This window comes from Anarhichas minor, unplaced genomic scaffold, assembly GCF_050575085.1.
Source record: "Anarhichas minor isolate MPS153535 unplaced genomic scaffold, ASM5057508v1 ptg000002l, whole genome shotgun sequence".
Classification (NCBI taxonomy): Eukaryota; Metazoa; Chordata; class Actinopteri; order Perciformes; family Anarhichadidae; genus Anarhichas; species Anarhichas minor.
The window spans coordinates 2,582,501-2,598,816 of record NW_027466448.1 but is presented as its reverse complement, the minus strand read 5'-3'; the positions used below and the strand labels follow the sequence as shown (position 1 = coordinate 2,598,816).

General features: G+C 43.0%; 1 protein-coding gene across 1 annotated transcript in view; it reads left to right on the top strand.

The window, feature by feature from the left end:
- Positions 1-10,665, top strand: part of LOC142955845 (netrin receptor UNC5D-like) — a 142,509-nt gene extending 131,844 nt beyond the window's left edge. The window contains exons 13-18 of the mRNA XM_076097120.1: positions 638-809; positions 4,034-4,264; positions 6,341-6,490; positions 8,149-8,313; positions 8,586-8,764; positions 10,467-10,665. Of these exons, the coding sequence (XP_075953235.1) occupies positions 638-809; positions 4,034-4,264; positions 6,341-6,490; positions 8,149-8,313; positions 8,586-8,764; positions 10,467-10,665 (1,096 nt within the window). The remainder of the gene's footprint in view (positions 1-637; positions 810-4,033; positions 4,265-6,340; positions 6,491-8,148; positions 8,314-8,585; positions 8,765-10,466) is intronic.
- Positions 10,666-16,316: the final 5,651 nt, after the last annotated feature.

Sequence of the window (16,316 nt, the reverse complement as noted above, 5' to 3'; positions counted from 1 at the left end):
ATGTCAGACTGTGTCCCCGCTGCAGTAGCATTAATGATGTTGAGAAATATCCACGCTGCCCCAGTGACAACAGCAGCAGCATCGTGTCCCGTATATGCGAGGTGTCGAGCCGGGCCAGCTGCATGACTGATGGTGGTCCCATTGATTGCTCTCAGTCTTCAGGGCTTCCAGCCAAGATTGGGCCCCTGGCCAAGAGCAGCTTGGCCCAGCTAATCTGTCACCGGGCCGGCCAGAGCAGGCTTCATAAGCTCCATCGACCCACAAAGCTTACACGCTGTGTGCTAAAGCCTGTCCTCCCTAGCCCCACTGTCCATTAGTCTTGGTGCTTTAATCTTCCTCTATCTGTGTGTCTGTGTGTCAGCTAGTCAGGGATTGATTCATTATGCGTGTCCAAGGATTTGAGTTTACTTTGTTCATAGGCAAGAGGTCCTGCACCCTGCTAGCTGAATGCTTGTTTAAGCAGTGATTCATTCGCTGTGATGTTTGTTGTCTTCATATTCATACCGTCTTAAAACCCTTTTTGGTGTTTTTAAATTCAGAGAAATATAAATTAGCTTTTTTTTTCCTCATAAATGATTGTGGTTTCATGATATCTGTCATTTTAATCTGTGCCTCCACTTTCCCTCTGTGTGTGCAGTACTGTGTCCGAGGACGGGCCAGAGATCTTCTTGAGCCCCGCGGTCACGTATGGCCCACCGGGCCTCGACCTGTCCTGTCCCATAGCCATGACCGTGGCCCATTGTGCGGAGGTTGCTGCCGATAATTGGACCATCCGGCTAAAGAGACAAATGCAGGACAACAAGTGGGAGGTGAGCGATTTTCTATTAAACTTCAGCTGTTGTTATCGGGTCCAAGTTCTCTGCTGTAACATCAGTGCAGAATGTTAACAAGTGCGAACACACAACTTTCACCAGCGGCCAGAATATCAAAAGCGATCTGATAAAGCTGCTGCCACTTACTTTGATGAAAATGTTCATCCTGTAGCGTAGTCATGCAAGCAGGGAGCCCATTTCAGGGTTGCCAGCTCAGATTCGTCATTCTGTATAAAAATCCAGCCTTTCAAGCTCTACCTCATGCTGTCATACATCCAAAAGAAATGTCAGACCAAATGCAAATGGCGGCTGTTAGTCATTGAAACATTCATTTATTTTTCCCCCAGTATAATGATGATGGTGTTTCAAAGCATTCCTCTTTCACGAGTCTGTGAATTCTGCATTTCAGCTGTTCATAAAATATAACGCAACAGGCACCAATTACATTACGATAATGTGTGTACATACCGCACATTCTGTATATCTGTTTGTCTTTTGTTATTTATTATAAAGAGAAATAGTAGATAAAGCCACAAGGGTGTATTTATCGTCTCAATTATTCTTGTGAAAACAATTATTATACTCGCCGGTACCACCGCGACTGTGACTGATTTAGATTTGGAGTCCTGTGAAAAACAGAAAATACAATCCGCCAAATACGTCTAGCTGCTTCAAAATGATGATTTTCTTCCTAATCAAATATAATAAACCATTATGTATCAAATGGCAACAAATAACTACTTCCTGGCAACAGTGAGGGAGTGAGTCAGTCGTAGCCAGAGACAGAATAAATGACTGAAACAGAATCCACGAGAGCTACTCTTTGAAAGACGAAAAGCTCCAGTTAAAATATGCCCCTGATATGCCCCTGTATTGAAAATAGAATATATATACATATATATATATTTAAACTGCTAAAAAGTGTATGAACCTAGTTCAGTCTGATACTTCAGCGTGAGGTCAAAAACAGATAAAAAACTGGCAAGTGAGCTTTTTTGAAATATTTAAGAGTCCATAGCTCTAAATACAGCATCGTGTGATTGCTGCTGTGATTTATTTTTCTCACATCACTTTCAGTAAAATAACACCTCTGAAAAGTCCTTCAACTCTGTCCTGTAGAGCTGCTTCACAGTCTTGCAGAGACTTGTTCAGACTTCAGTCCTCCATCCATTTCCTACCGCCTCGGTAGAGTACACACGTATATATATAAGATGCTCTTTTAATGTTTAACTAACCTCATCAAAAAGCTTCGCGGACCTCATCGAGGCAGGGTGACCCCCCCGAGACCCACCGGGTTTGCGTGACCTCGGAGGGCCTGTAAGCTCTGGCTCCCCGGCAGGGTCCTTTCACTCCCGGTGACATTTACACAGACGTAATTTGCCAGCAGACGTGTTGCACAAAAGGGAGCTATCAAAAGAGCCGTCACTGATGGTAGCTATATGCCATCGGAGAGGAGAGACTATGAGAGAGAGAGAGAGAGAGGAAGAGACAGACGTAGACAGGTTCAGAGACAGAAGGGGAGATGTTCTCCAAGAAAATGTAACGGCGTGACCCGTCTCTGTCACTGTGAAATAATGAGCCCTTTATCTCAGGAAGGGTGCTTACTCAAAACCTAATCTCTGGAATTAGTAATATAATGGGAGACGGAGGTCTCTCTCCCCCTCCGTCTGTCTCTCTCCCCCCTTCTCCCTCGCTGCCTCTCAGTGCCATTCCCATTAAAGCTTGCACTTTAACCACCAGAGTTTTGACTCCATCATTTCTCCCCAGCTGCCTGGCGGGGATGAGCTATGTAGTGGAGATCCTTCATGTCTGCTGCAGCGCTAATGGGGCAGGTTTAGGAAGCTGTGGGCCACTAAATTACCCTACATTGCTTAATATGGCTCAGCCGGGCCATATGCAGAGGGGACCTGTGGGTCACGGTGATGTTTCAGAGGTGATTTAGGGAGGATTGAGCACAAGATGAGGAGCAATTGGCCATCGGATACAACTGCACCCTGCTAATCCGTTTTGTCAGTGTTGCTGTATCCCCATCTGTTTAGTTGATGTGTCGTTATTCATTTGGCCGACGTTCAGTTCTGCACAGTTCCTGATTCTGAGTCTGAGTGTATGAGGGAAGGCTTCCAGTTTATAGTCTGTGCAGTGTCTTAATAATATCCTTAAACAACTCGGGCACCTCTTGATTGTAAACGGCTGCTCTCATGGTCTGCTACATAACATTGTTGCTATTTATATTCTCTTTGTGTATTGTTCTACATGGTAACAACTTCATAGATAATAGATGGAATTATAGATCAACCATCTTTGCAATGATTGGGGCAGAAACATCCCAGCAAGTACGCAGACGCTTCGAGCTACGTAAGATCAATTTCAGACGTCGTTGCATTCTGGGGATGTGTCGTTTGAAAACTGTAACGCTGTCTGTAACGTGAAACAAGTGAAAGCTGACTCCTTCTGCTCAGAATCACGGCTGACCAGTTTGACGTAGCTCTATCTCAGCATTTATTGTTTATTTATGACATTTTGTCACCTGTTTATTTGGACGCGTGGTTTTATTTTTTTCTTCTCTATGTGCTTTAAGTACATCAGCACACGTTCCACTCGTTGAATGTACATAAGAAGTGACGACACCCATTGGTTTGTGGACTGCCGTTTTGTAGCCTCGAGTTCAGCGATTTGTCCGTCGCCATCTTGGAACACGGCTGTCGCCATCTCCGCTTTTTTGCAACCGATGAACAGACTTTACAATATTTGTAATACGGAGTAGAGACGCCGTTTACAGCTCTGGTATCGCCCCATTGAGGAATAAACGTTTATTACCACCAAGAGCGGCACATTGAGTGTGTTCATCGGTGTCGCACGTTTGTGCCATTTAAGCAAGGCGTTCATCATCAGCGTGGGACCGTGTAGGGCCATGTTTCTGCCCTCGGTGTTGCTCACATACCACTGGCTGAATGCCTGGTGTTCATTCTTTCTCTTTGATGGTTAAGTTAAAGCCTGCAAACAAATTCTTGGCAGTAATTGAAATGTTAATCATCATGAATCAGTATTCTCAGCCCCACTGTATAAAGGTGGGTGCTGGATCCTCAAAAAGCCCTTCAGGGAGACAGCATTGCCTTATTGAGCTTTTCTCATGACTAACCCTCAAATGAACTATTAATGGCTCGAATATGTGTTTAATGCATCAGAACTAAACCTGGTCTCTCCTGATCCTCCCTCCAAAGGAAGTGATGTGTGTGGACGAGGAGAGCACGTCCTGCTACTGTCTGCTGGAGACCCAGAGGTGCCACGTGCTGTTGCAGCATCCGGGTCGCTACGCACTGGTAGGCGAGCTGCTGAACCAGGATGCGGCCAAGCGTCTGAGGCTGGCTGTGTTCGGTAGTCCAGATACCAGCAACTCCCTGGGCTTCACCCTCAGGGTCTACTGTGTGGACGACACGCCCCATGCTTTTCAGGTACGAGGGGAGAGGGAGGATGTAGAAGGAAACGAGGAAGAACCGGGGATGATTCAATGTAATGAGAAAGTTATTTGCTTAGAATTGATGAGGAAAAACTCCCCAAACAAACATAAAAGAGTAAGCAACTAATTGAAGGTTTAAGGCAAAAAAGACGAGTTTTTGAGTTTGGATTTAAACAGATTATTCCAGAGGAAGAGGGTTTTATGCAGATATGAGTCCTGTATTCTGAGAGCGCAGAGTCCTGATTGGAGTATAAGGTTTAAGGAGATCAGACAGGTAGGAAGGGGCGTGTCCATTTACAATGTTGGGCGTCGTCAGAATCATGAAGGGGAAAGCTAAAACTTATGGAATATGGTCAAAGGTTCTGTTCAGATTCTTGCTAGTGGCTGACCAGGAAACGTTACAATAATTCAGTCTGGCATGAATATGCCTCAACCATGGATAAAACAGAGAGATGTTTGTTTAGGTGAAAGAAGGCTTTGATGAAGCACTCTGTTGTACACGACAGGAGAACAAAACAAAAAGAAAGGAAAGTCCTACTCTGTGTGCCAGGCCTCTGTAAGGTTGTACATAGGCACAGTGGTGCTTTAAGCTGAATGCTAATGTCACAATGCATTTACTGTTGACACCGTCGTAGCCTAAGGTGTTAGCGTGCTGACGTTTGCCATTTAGCACCACAAACAAAGTACAGCTGAGGCTGAATTGATGTACCTTCAGAACTTCATGGCAATCCTTTTAATAATTCTCGAGATGCTTCAGTCCTCTAGTGTGGCAAAAGTATGGCAGAATTCTACTATAACGTATAAATATTTGATTTACAAATTTAAATTGCACTGGTTTGGTGGTTTTGCCTGGGAGAGTTGCTGTCTGGGTTGTTGTTTTTGTGCTTCACTGAAGATCTGCCTGCTCAGTAACACTGCCACTGGGAGATGCTTGATGACTAGCAGACAAAGAGGGACTTTTAATTACAAAGACAACAGATGCTCCAAGGTTGCTTCTCTGCCCTTTCTTTGCGTAATTTAATTTGCTCTCTGTTAATTAAAGGTGTTTCAACATTGCGTTTCACGCGACGAGTATTTGAACACGTTTAAATGAGACGCTTTTGCGAACGCAGCGCCGGTTAGTCGCCGTGCTGGTGAACGGTGCTTTGAGGGAAGTTTGCCCTTTCCGCAAACATGCATCTTTCTGTTCAAGCATCCTATCTTAATTAAACACTCACATACAGCTTAACTACTTCTAAAGTAGTGCTGGTAGTCGTCCTGTATAGCCACCAAACTTACTTTTACTTTTGGCTTCATTCAAGATGTAGAATTGCATGCGATCAAAGATTAATTAAATGTAGGGGCCAAGAGGCAGTCCAGCCCACCTCTCCATCAGTCAGACATGGTTATTTGTTCTTATTTTTTTTTTTGTTGGCCTTTGTTTGTGCTTCATAGGACAATTAATTTCCCCTGTGAGCCTGAAGCAGGAATTGATCAGGTTGAAGTCAGCCAGTATGCTTTGCATTCCCCTTCTCTGTCTCTGAGCTGTGTGAGTGAGAGGAAAAGCACCTTGCATACCGGACTCACTGCCCCTTACTGAACGGGGCGATTAGGTTCAGACCCAGGAGCCCAAACTGTCTCAGGCCCCCACTGCAGAAACACAAAATCATGCCAAGTGTATTTGTCGAATAACTCAATTTATATTTAGTTTTAAGCACACTCATTGTATTTGCACTCTTTCCCGCTTTGTACTGCAATTGCATAAATAAGAGCTCTATCTTCTATCTATCTTATTTTTGTTTAAGAAATTAAAACGATGAATTGATTGTCAAAGTAGTTGACTATTGATTTGATTAATCAACTACGTTTATATTTGTCTTTTGTTATTATTCAGCTTTTCACTCCATAAACCGTCTGTGTGTGTCAATAGAACATTTTTTGTTCTACTTGAAAAGCTGTGTGCTCTACCTGAGTCCTGGCTTGGTGCACAGACTCTATCAACCATATGAGATATCTACCTTTTTTTTTTCTCCACTCCCCTAACTCCCGCCCCACCCCCGAAAAAAAAACAACCCACGCTTTTCCTTATCAGGAGGTGGCAGTTGGCGAGCGCAGCAGGGGCGGGCGGCTGCTGGAGGAGCCGAAAATGATGCTGTTCCGGGGGAACACTTTCAGCCTCCAGGTGTCCATCCAGGACGTCCCACAGTTACTCTGGAGCATCAAGCCTTTCACCACCTGCCAGGTAGGCAGTTTATAAAGTACTGCTAAAACCTGGAAATGTCAGTTTTTTGAAAAAAATATGTCATCCCAACTTTGAGTTTGTGTGATTCAGTTTAAGAGGAAATTAATAAGCGATCAGGTTTTCCTGTACGTGCACTTCCGATGTAAAGCTAGCTCTGCTGTATCAGGGTCACAGAGAGAAGCTGTGCACCTTCATCTCCTCAGCTTCCTCTGTTCCTCCATCAGAACTGTCGACCAGTTTCCCCCTTTTTCTTGCTCGTTCACATCAAAGCAAAAGGACTGCAGCAAGGGCACAGCAGGAGCTCACTAATGCTAGATATCCCCTCCCCACACACACACACACACACACACAAATTTACAAAATTAATTATGACTGCCAGGCACACGCACACACGTCTCCTAGTTATCTTAGGGGTCTTACATGCCGCATGTTGTGCTCTGCCTGTGATGTTTATCCCACCAGTGAGATCCTACTAGCAGGATTAGCCCACCATAGCGCATCCAGAATACCAACAAGGTGGTCTTGGAGAGAGAAGAGCCACTATGCACTATGTGAGGGTCCTACAGGGAAGATGGGCCGTAGGCTTTCATTCAGACACCACTGTCGTCTGAAGGAGGCTTTTACAAGTAGCCGCCCTCCTGTCTGATGGATCTGAAGAGAGGATGATTCATCCATAAAACACTGTTTTTGACCTGTTCTCACTGCGCCACTGTCTGGGTCACACAGTAGTTAGTAATGGAAGTCGAAATTGACTTTTTCGATTCCATTTACTCCGAAGCTCTGATACTTTTTGGTTTTTCAGCTGCCACTATTCGGGGGAAATGTAGTGCAAGCTGGGTAAATCAAGGCATCTCTGTCCTAATTCCATAATCACATTACAGTTCCTGATCTAACAGATTGCTGCTTACGAGAATATTCAAGGCATATTATAATAATTTAGGAAAGAAAACACAACACACCAATAAGGAGGTAAATATGGCTTGGGGAGTCTGAAGTTAATGCTATGGGCTGTACGCTTATTTAGACAATCTTCACAGGATTATTTTATGTATTTACGTAGACTATTTAGGCAAATGATGGGAGCTTATGTCTGTAATATTTATTGACCTAATGATTGCATGTTCGGATAGCCACACTGTTGGTTATAATGCAAAAGTAATACAAAGTTACTTGTCCACAACATTTAGAAAACCTAGAATCTTTTTTAAATTGTTTTATTAGTCAAACCATTTCATCAAATATCAACATACTTTGCGATTAATTTCATTGTTGACATTTAATTGATTAATCGTAGTTTTGGCTCTAACTTGATTATTTCTCCCAGGCAACAGTCAGTTTGTGTATAATGTATAATTTATGACATTTTTGCACTAATGACTCCGGCTCTCTCAGATGTTAGCGGGATACATTTTCATCCCTCGGGCTCTAAATGCCTGTCGGTGTTCTGTCTGACGGGTAAACTGCTTGATTAGGTAACTTCATTGATTGGCTAAAGAGGCCACTCATTTGGTCTTAATTAATCACGTAAACGGCAAAGTGGGTGACAAAGCAGGACTCAAAGAACTAATGTATTTTGATTTAATGAGTTTGTTCCACTGTGTTAACCCTTTCCTTGTGCTCCCTGCCCGTCCGTCCGTCCCTCCGTCCCCGCTCTGCAGGAGTTCTCCTTTTCTCAGGTGTGGGCCAGTAACCAGCGTCCCCTGCAGTGTGCCTTCTCGTTGGAGCGATACAGCCACTCCTCGTCGCAGCTCTCCTGCAAGATCGGCATCCGACAGGTCAAAGGCGAGGAGCAGATACTCCAGGTCTACACGTCGGTGGTGGAGGTGAGTGGCGCTTGCGGAAAAAAACGGACGGCGTGTCCTCGGCGCGCGGGGCGGTCAAGCGGGCTTGTTAATAGCTTCTTTTATTACACTGGATGACTCTTGATTTGATTTAAGGGCTTGCTTAATGAGCCTCTCAGGGAGCGTTTCATGTATAGATTGCAAATTGTCTTGCTAAGTCCTTGTCCTTGTGTTCATATTGAGAATTTCAGCCGTGGTATGAATATCACCCTGACACCTCTCTTCTTTCCTTTTTTTTTTCTCCTCGCTGGCAGAATGAAAAGGGAGTGGTTCCCTTTTTCACTCAGTCAGACTGTACCATCACCTCTCAGACAGGGTCAAGGGCCTTTAAAATCCCCCCATCCATCCGTCAGCGGATCAGCGCCACCTTTGACACCGCTAACGCCAAGGGGAAGGACTGGCAGCTCTTGGCTCAAAAGCTCCACATAGACAGGTATCAGAGGGTGTCCGACTTGCAGAAACCTGCATTGTCATCATCATTCTTTATTGCATGCAGTTGTCATTTACCTTTCGATGAGTCACCGCAGCTCCGATACAAATCAGCCGGTAGGTTTTAGTCCAGGTGTTGTTGCAGAATGATGAAATGCTGCATTCACTGGTCTCTCCTCTGTGTAAACTGTTCCCACTTTGAATACTATTTTTAATCTGGAATTTAGGCACCGTGTCAGCCCTAATCTTCCATCACCAACCAGCCTTCAGTAACACGCCACGCTGCTGATTTCATTATAGATCTGGAAACACATGCACACAGAGATTGAAAGAGATGAAGAGGGAGACAGGGAGGGGGGGTGGGTGGGGGGGGTGTAAGGGCCAACTTTAGCACAGTCAGAACAACTGGAGATAAGATGCCGTGTTTTTGCAGAAAGAAGAAGGAAGGTCTGTGACCGCTGACAGGAAAATGGGTTCATGTTAGCGCTCATCATTAGCAGCATCTCTGCATGAGATCTCCTCCTCTACTTCCCGGAGGTTGTGCCAGGTCAGTATTTGCGTAGGCTGTGGAGGATTTCAGTTGTTTGGAATGGGTTGATCTCTATTTGTGCTTCAGAAGAGAAGTCAATAAGATGATCTTCAAGAGGAAGATTAGATCTGTGCAGTCAGCTCCATCAGGCAGCTGAGGGAAGAAAAACATACTGGAAATGAGTAATCTCTCTCGCTTGCCAGTTGGAGAAACATGAGAGGGAAAAGTTAACTAAGAAACTGTGACAGAAACTACGTGATTAAGGAATTTCACTTAAACCGAGGCTGAAAACAAACATCTGTGACTGAGGAACAGGAAAGGGTTTTAGACGGGCCCAGTCGAACACACCAATAAGCGTGTAACGGGGATGTCTCCGCGTAGTTAAGCTGATTTTTGTCATTCTTTCTCTGAATATTGGGGGAACATCGGAGAGAAAGTGGGATGAAGAGGAAAAGAGGGTAGGAGGCAACGAAGGAAATCCCATCGTAATGAAACAGTGCACTCTGTTGGATGGGCGTTATAACAGCAAGCGGGAGGAGAATCAATGCAAAGGAAACGCTGCTTTAAACCATGTGTTCACTGAATATCACTGCATCCAAACTGTTGTTGACCTGAAGTCAAACCAGTTTACTTAATCGTAGCCGACAATTACGGACTGACTATACAGATGTCTGTACAGTCAGACATTAACATTTTTATTTAAAAAAATAATAATCTTTTGAGCTGGAAATTCAGAAATTACGTTTAAAAAAGGGAACTATCTTCTACACCCTGATGATGTCATAGTGATGTCATCAGGCCGTATAAACTCAGGATGTGGAGTCTGGAACAAGTGAAGCGGTCTAATGGAAGACTCTCCTGAGTTGTCTCATGGGAAATGTAGGATCCAGTGTTTCTTGGCGTTTGACCGACACTAGAGGGTAAAAGTCAGGATATTTCGGCCTCTGACGCTTTAAATTAGCTCATTCTGTTATGAGTCACCCAAGTGTATGAAAGTGCGATAATAAATCACTGGACTACGCCTTTAAAAATGTCTTTGCACTGGCCGTCTTATCATAATTAGTGCAAGGCAATCACTGCTGAGCCACCATTAACCGGCACTTTCATTTGTTCTCAGCAATTACTCCTTTCCACGTGATCTACTCTAATGTAGTATTCTATTTCCCCTGGTCTGTAGGAACCTCTGCTACTTTGCATGTCAGGAGAGCCCATCATCAGTGATTCTGAGCCTGTGGGAAGCCCAGCACCAGGACTCGGGGGACCTGGACTCTCTGGCCAGCGCCCTTGAGGAAATCGGCAAGGTCCAGTCCCCGAGGACCGCCACTCTGGGCTGCAGCAGAGAAGAACCGGACTCAGAATTCACTAAACTTGGGTAGGGCGGGTCTGCGGCAGGTCACAGATAATGATGAACCTTTACTGCATGAACACGGATGATCAGGTGTACTAGCTGACCTGGTGGTGAGGAGGAGGAGAGACAAAGAAGACAGCAGGGAACTCGGTTTTGGACTGTTACTAAAGGAACACCTCTGCTAAACCAAATAGCACATGCAGACAGACGGGACTAAGGAAATGAGTGGGGAAGTATTTGTGTTACTGAGAAACATTTAAAGAGATATACAAGTATCCCAGACCCATCTGTGATTGAGAAATGTCAACTCCTGACAAGTTTGATGACCTGTATTGAAGGATTATGGATATCTGTGTGAGGAGGACTTTCCGCGTAGGATGGAGTGTGTTTTAGACAGACTGCCAATCAAGGCTGGAGTTGTGACCTTCCCAGGATCAGGATGTGCTGACACTTTGCCCCCAAAACAGTCCTCTGGGCTGTCAAAAAATGTTTGGTGTAATGTCATTTTGTTGTCATTCATTTTCCAGATCTCCTAATGCTTCTTTTTTGCTTTTCTGCAGCGTGTCTCTGATGTTAGCGCAGGAGTTAGAGGAGGAAACAGACAGTAGGGAATATTGGATATACAGAAACTGACACTGATTAGCATTTAAAATGTCCACATGCTGGGTAAGAGGTGACCGTAAAAACAGTGCTGAATTGGCAGTGATCCCGTGGATAACAGTCATTTTAAGGAACACCCACGTGTAGAACACTTTCAACCCCACTTGCAGAACACATTGTCAAAGCAGCGGCTGCAGAGGAGGATAAGTTATCCCGATGCAGTTAGAGATGCACCGACTCCCATTATCATAATGATCAACTTCTGGTTCACTCTCTGTGTCAGAAGTGACTCGGTACCAGAGGAGACAGTGGGAGCATTAAATATTCTGCAAATTGTTGGCGCTGGTTAAGTGCTGTGTGCTTTCAAGACCCTCTGGGACTTCCTCTTTTTTCCAGATTTTTTTTAATTTGATGTGTGGCTTCATTTGAGCTGCCTACTTTTGGATCAAACATGGATGTCATTATTTGGAGACACTTAGCGGACTCCCACCCCACTCCTCTGTCCTCTCCTCCCAGCTAGATTTGCTCCACCTGCCCCCAAACATGATAAAGTGACTTCGTGTTGAACTCTGTGTTGGCTCTCTCTCTTTTCCTCTACTTAATGAATTCAAGTATTGAGAAAAACTGTACGGTGGAGAAATCAGCTACAGTAAATCTTCAAAAACTGCATTCAGCAGAGAGATGAAACATTTAAATATAAAATCCAACTTTTAGAAAGATCCAGAAGAACCACGTAAGCACTCTTTAAGTTTGACTGGCAGATCCTGCTGTCGTTCCTTCTTAGAGATATATAAAGTCGTATCTCAGCATGGAAATAAGCTTTTCACTTTCTTGCATAGAGTTAAATGAAAAGATTGATACCACTCTGGGAACATTTCAGATGTTTGGCACAAAAGCAAATAAGATAATTTCCCAAAATCTCAAGCAATTCCTTTGATTAACTCAGGCTCCCAGTTTCATGTTAAAGCTCTACAGTGGAAAAGCAAATACCGGCTGATTTGTGTAATAATGGAAATATAATATATAATCACAGGGATATGAATGTCATTTATAGTCTGAGATCCTCAAAAATCTGTTTTCAATGAGCCACAAATGCCAAATAATCAAACTAGTGTATCAGTAAGCCATCTGTGTGGATCACAGAGCACCACATGTACGGACAGACCTCTGTTAGGAGGGACTCATTCTCCACTACCGGCTGAAAAGGTCACAGTGTAAGAAGACCAACGCTTGGAATGCATTTACACCTGGAAGAAACTGTCTCACAAGGAGGCCGCTGAGACGATGAATACAGACTGCAGGATGCAAACCCTCAGCTAAGCATGTCAAATACAGTAGAGTGAAGTCTCTTCTCTGTGCTTTGTTTAAAAGTGTATTATAAAGTGGTTGAAGTATATGGAGTTACTTTGTGTCTTTAGTTTCAAAGAGAATAGGTTTGAGAGCAAAAGGAAGTCAAATCAATTTGTGATTGAATTTTTTTTTTTATGTGAAGCCAAAAGTTTTGTTTGCGAGCCCGAAAGTTTTGCTTCGTAAAATGTAAGACACGTCTCTATTGGCCAGTCCCGAGTTAACACTTGGCAACATCCACTGTTAGTAAAAATCACGAAAATAACATAAACTAACATGATATAGTTGAACAGAAATAGTTTAACCAGTGACACAATCTCATGCAGGCTAACAGGCAGCTTGTCCTTGTATTTTTTAACCCATTACAACTACACGTATCATTGAACAAATCTACGTGGAGTTAAAACATGACATGCTTACTACTAAGACAGACGTTATGTGTAAACATGCATTGAGTAACTGGGGGGGGTCAGCAGATGATTATTTTCATTATCGATCATATCGGTTTGGTCTGTAAATTACTAGGAAGTAATAAAAACAATCTATCACAGTTTCCCAAAGCCCAAGTTGACATATTTTCATGTCTTGTTTGTTACCAACAGTCCAAACCCCAAAGATAGTTAGTTTGGTATCAGAAAGAAAAGCAAATATTCACACTTTAGAAGCTGGAACCAGACTTTTAGAAGTAACCAGTCCTACCTTTTCATGTGCTCTAATGTACAGATCATTTAAGCTCATCAATTAAGAAATCACATGTTTCAGTCAGATGATATTGTTTTCACCATCCTCACTGAAGGTAATCTACTGTAACCTCTCGATGCTACTGGTAGCTAGCATTAGCATTTAAGTGGTTACAATGTGCAGTGATTGGGACCAGCTTGTTCCATCATTAGTCCTTAATATAGCACACCAGCATGTGTTACTCCCATACTGAGGACTACTCTGACATTTTTCTACAGCAAGCGGATTTTCATGAGACTTGATTCTTCCTCCTTTGATCAACGGCTCCTTTTTTTCCAGTCACACGTGGATTTTCTGCCAACTTCTTCCAACGCGCTGACAACTGTGGATGAATGTCTCCCACGGTGCCGCCTGGAAGAGCAATCTCACCTATTCAAAGTCTGGTACGGTACACGGGACCACCTTGGGAAAATATTATCACTGTAGCCGCTCTCAAAAGAAAAGAATCACGCGAGTTGAAAGACTGTTTCCTGAGTTATTACCCACATATAACATATCTCACTGATGTATCATTACGAAAAGAGCTGAGTCCGTCTGAATCATCAGTCAGGTCTTTCTGCTGAAGCACATTTATGGCAAGCTCAGATTCTGAGGTATCTGAGCTTGGGATGGGATCAGTCAGGTCTCCTTGGATCAAAGGAAATGGGAGAAGACACTCAGCTGTGTAGAGAGACATTTTTGGGAAGGTAGTGGAGTTAAAATAAATCACAGCCAGCACAAAAGGGAGACAAGAGGGGACGTAAAAATATGTATCTGTAAGCAGCAGTTGGACAGGAGCTCATGCACTGTGCCTCTGTCCTGTACACTTCAGGAAAATATAAAAACTCCCCCCAACAACTAATGATTCCAGTAGACAGAAAGCTTGAAAAAGCAAATTTGTCTTGACAGCCACCCTTTCACAAAGTTGATGGTCTACTGAACACGTTAGGAGTCAGACCGTGAGACTCGATGTAAATGTTGTCCTGTAGGGACACAGCCAAGACCTTATGGGCCCTGAGCAGCACCCGCTTCTACACGTCACAGTCGAAGGTTTTACTTTAGTGGTTACACCACACTCCCTAATTGTCAGTGATTTCCAGCCGCGCTATGCAGATCCATAACGAACGGTGACAACGTTGTGATTCATGCCACCTCGTAAAGATTTTATGGACGCCGCTGGAGTGATGATGACTTTGGGCTTTGTTGGAATTCTTTTTGGCAGAAGGCCTTGAAACTTCACTGGAATTGATTTTTTCTTTTTTTTGGCTGAAGGCTGCCAAAGCGCACTACAAAAACTGTTTGTTTTGTTGTTGTTGTCAATGTATGTGCCCTCTTAAAAACCTCACACACTATCCTGAGTTTTCTTATATTTATTGAATGTCGCTTTTTTCTCGAATCCAGAATTTTTTCATCAACTTTCTCCCCCTTTCTCTCACATGCAGACATATTTATATACATGAGCAAAATATAAAAATAATATAAAAAGTTCCATGTGTTTTGAGCATCAAAAATCCCAGTTTTCTAACTAATTGTGCCTCTCCATGTGGGTTTGTCATCACAGAGTCTGAGCAGAATGTTTTTCTGTTTTGTTTATTATACACCATATCAAAAGACTAGTGTTATATGCAAGCTGTAATGTTCATAGCCATGCACAGCGCCCACATTTCACACACGGCAGAGGTGTTTCCTAACAACGCAGAAGCGTTTAAACCCGTTATCTCCGATGCCAGGAACTCACAGCCACGAAGAGGCTGACTAAAAACGCTTTGACCGTCTGTCACCTGAGGATGCTGAGTGTGTCCGTCAGCGTCCTTTCCACATAGACTCGATGACCCAGAGAGTGTGCGAGCGCGAGAGGGAAAGTCGTGTGTAACTTTTTTTAAAAAGCTGTATTTTGTGTGTCTTTGGAACAATCCAGCCTACAGTGGAGCTACTATTCCAGCTTATTCAGACCGTGTGATGTAATGTGTTTTTCTCACAGCCTCCTATCTTGAGATCTGCATTGCTTTGGGGAAAATAGAAAACAATGCTAAGTTGAGTAACAGTGTATCAATTCATCAAACATGTTGAAAGATTCATTCAAAACTTTATGACTCATTTTTTTTGGTCGTTGTTTAGATTTCTTTGCTTTTCTTTCCAGGACGAAATATATCATATCCCTCTATTTATCACATGAAACTGCTGGAAGTAATTATTACTTTATTGTTCATGGGTTATGTAAACAGTGCTATGCATTTATAGCTATACGTTTGATTTGAGACATCTCAATACACTCAATACATGAATGTTTATGTTCAGAAGGTGAACAGTGTCATGCTGCTCATCACCTTTCATACAACTTCTTCTTTTCTCTCTCTTTTCTTTTTCAAAGATTTGCAATTTTGAAACTGTATATAGTGTATTGTGTTGAAATAAATATGCAGTGACAGCATATATAGGATGCACTGTGTATCTGTGGTTTATACATCTTAGTTTCCTTTCATCTTCATTCTGGTAACCGGACCTGGGTTTTGATCATTCTGGCCAACTGTCATTTAAATTTACTCCCAGGATTTTGAAGATTTGACTTGTTAAGAGTGTACAGCGACTCTACAGCGGCTCTGTGAGGCTGTACTTAATAACACACACGGCTTAATAATACTGCAAGAAGGAAAAACAAGAAGAAGAATATTTATCTATATATATAAACAAGAAAAAGCATTTATTTATCTGATATATATCACAGAAAATATGCTCCTTGTTTTTCCTTTCTGCCGTGTTATTAATCCTTGTAATATATAAACGTAATAATGTGTGTGAAGCCAATAGATATATCATATAGTGCAGCACTAACCGCATAAGGGTTAAGAGTTTTATATCCCACATGGTTCACCCATGCGTTCGTGTTATGGTGATACCTGATAAAAGTGTCAAATAGCAAGTGATATAAATGAGGTATTTCAAGTGTTTTACTACAGTAATAAAGGTCAGTTCCATGATAAATCTACAGTATCACTCACTGGTTTGAGAGCC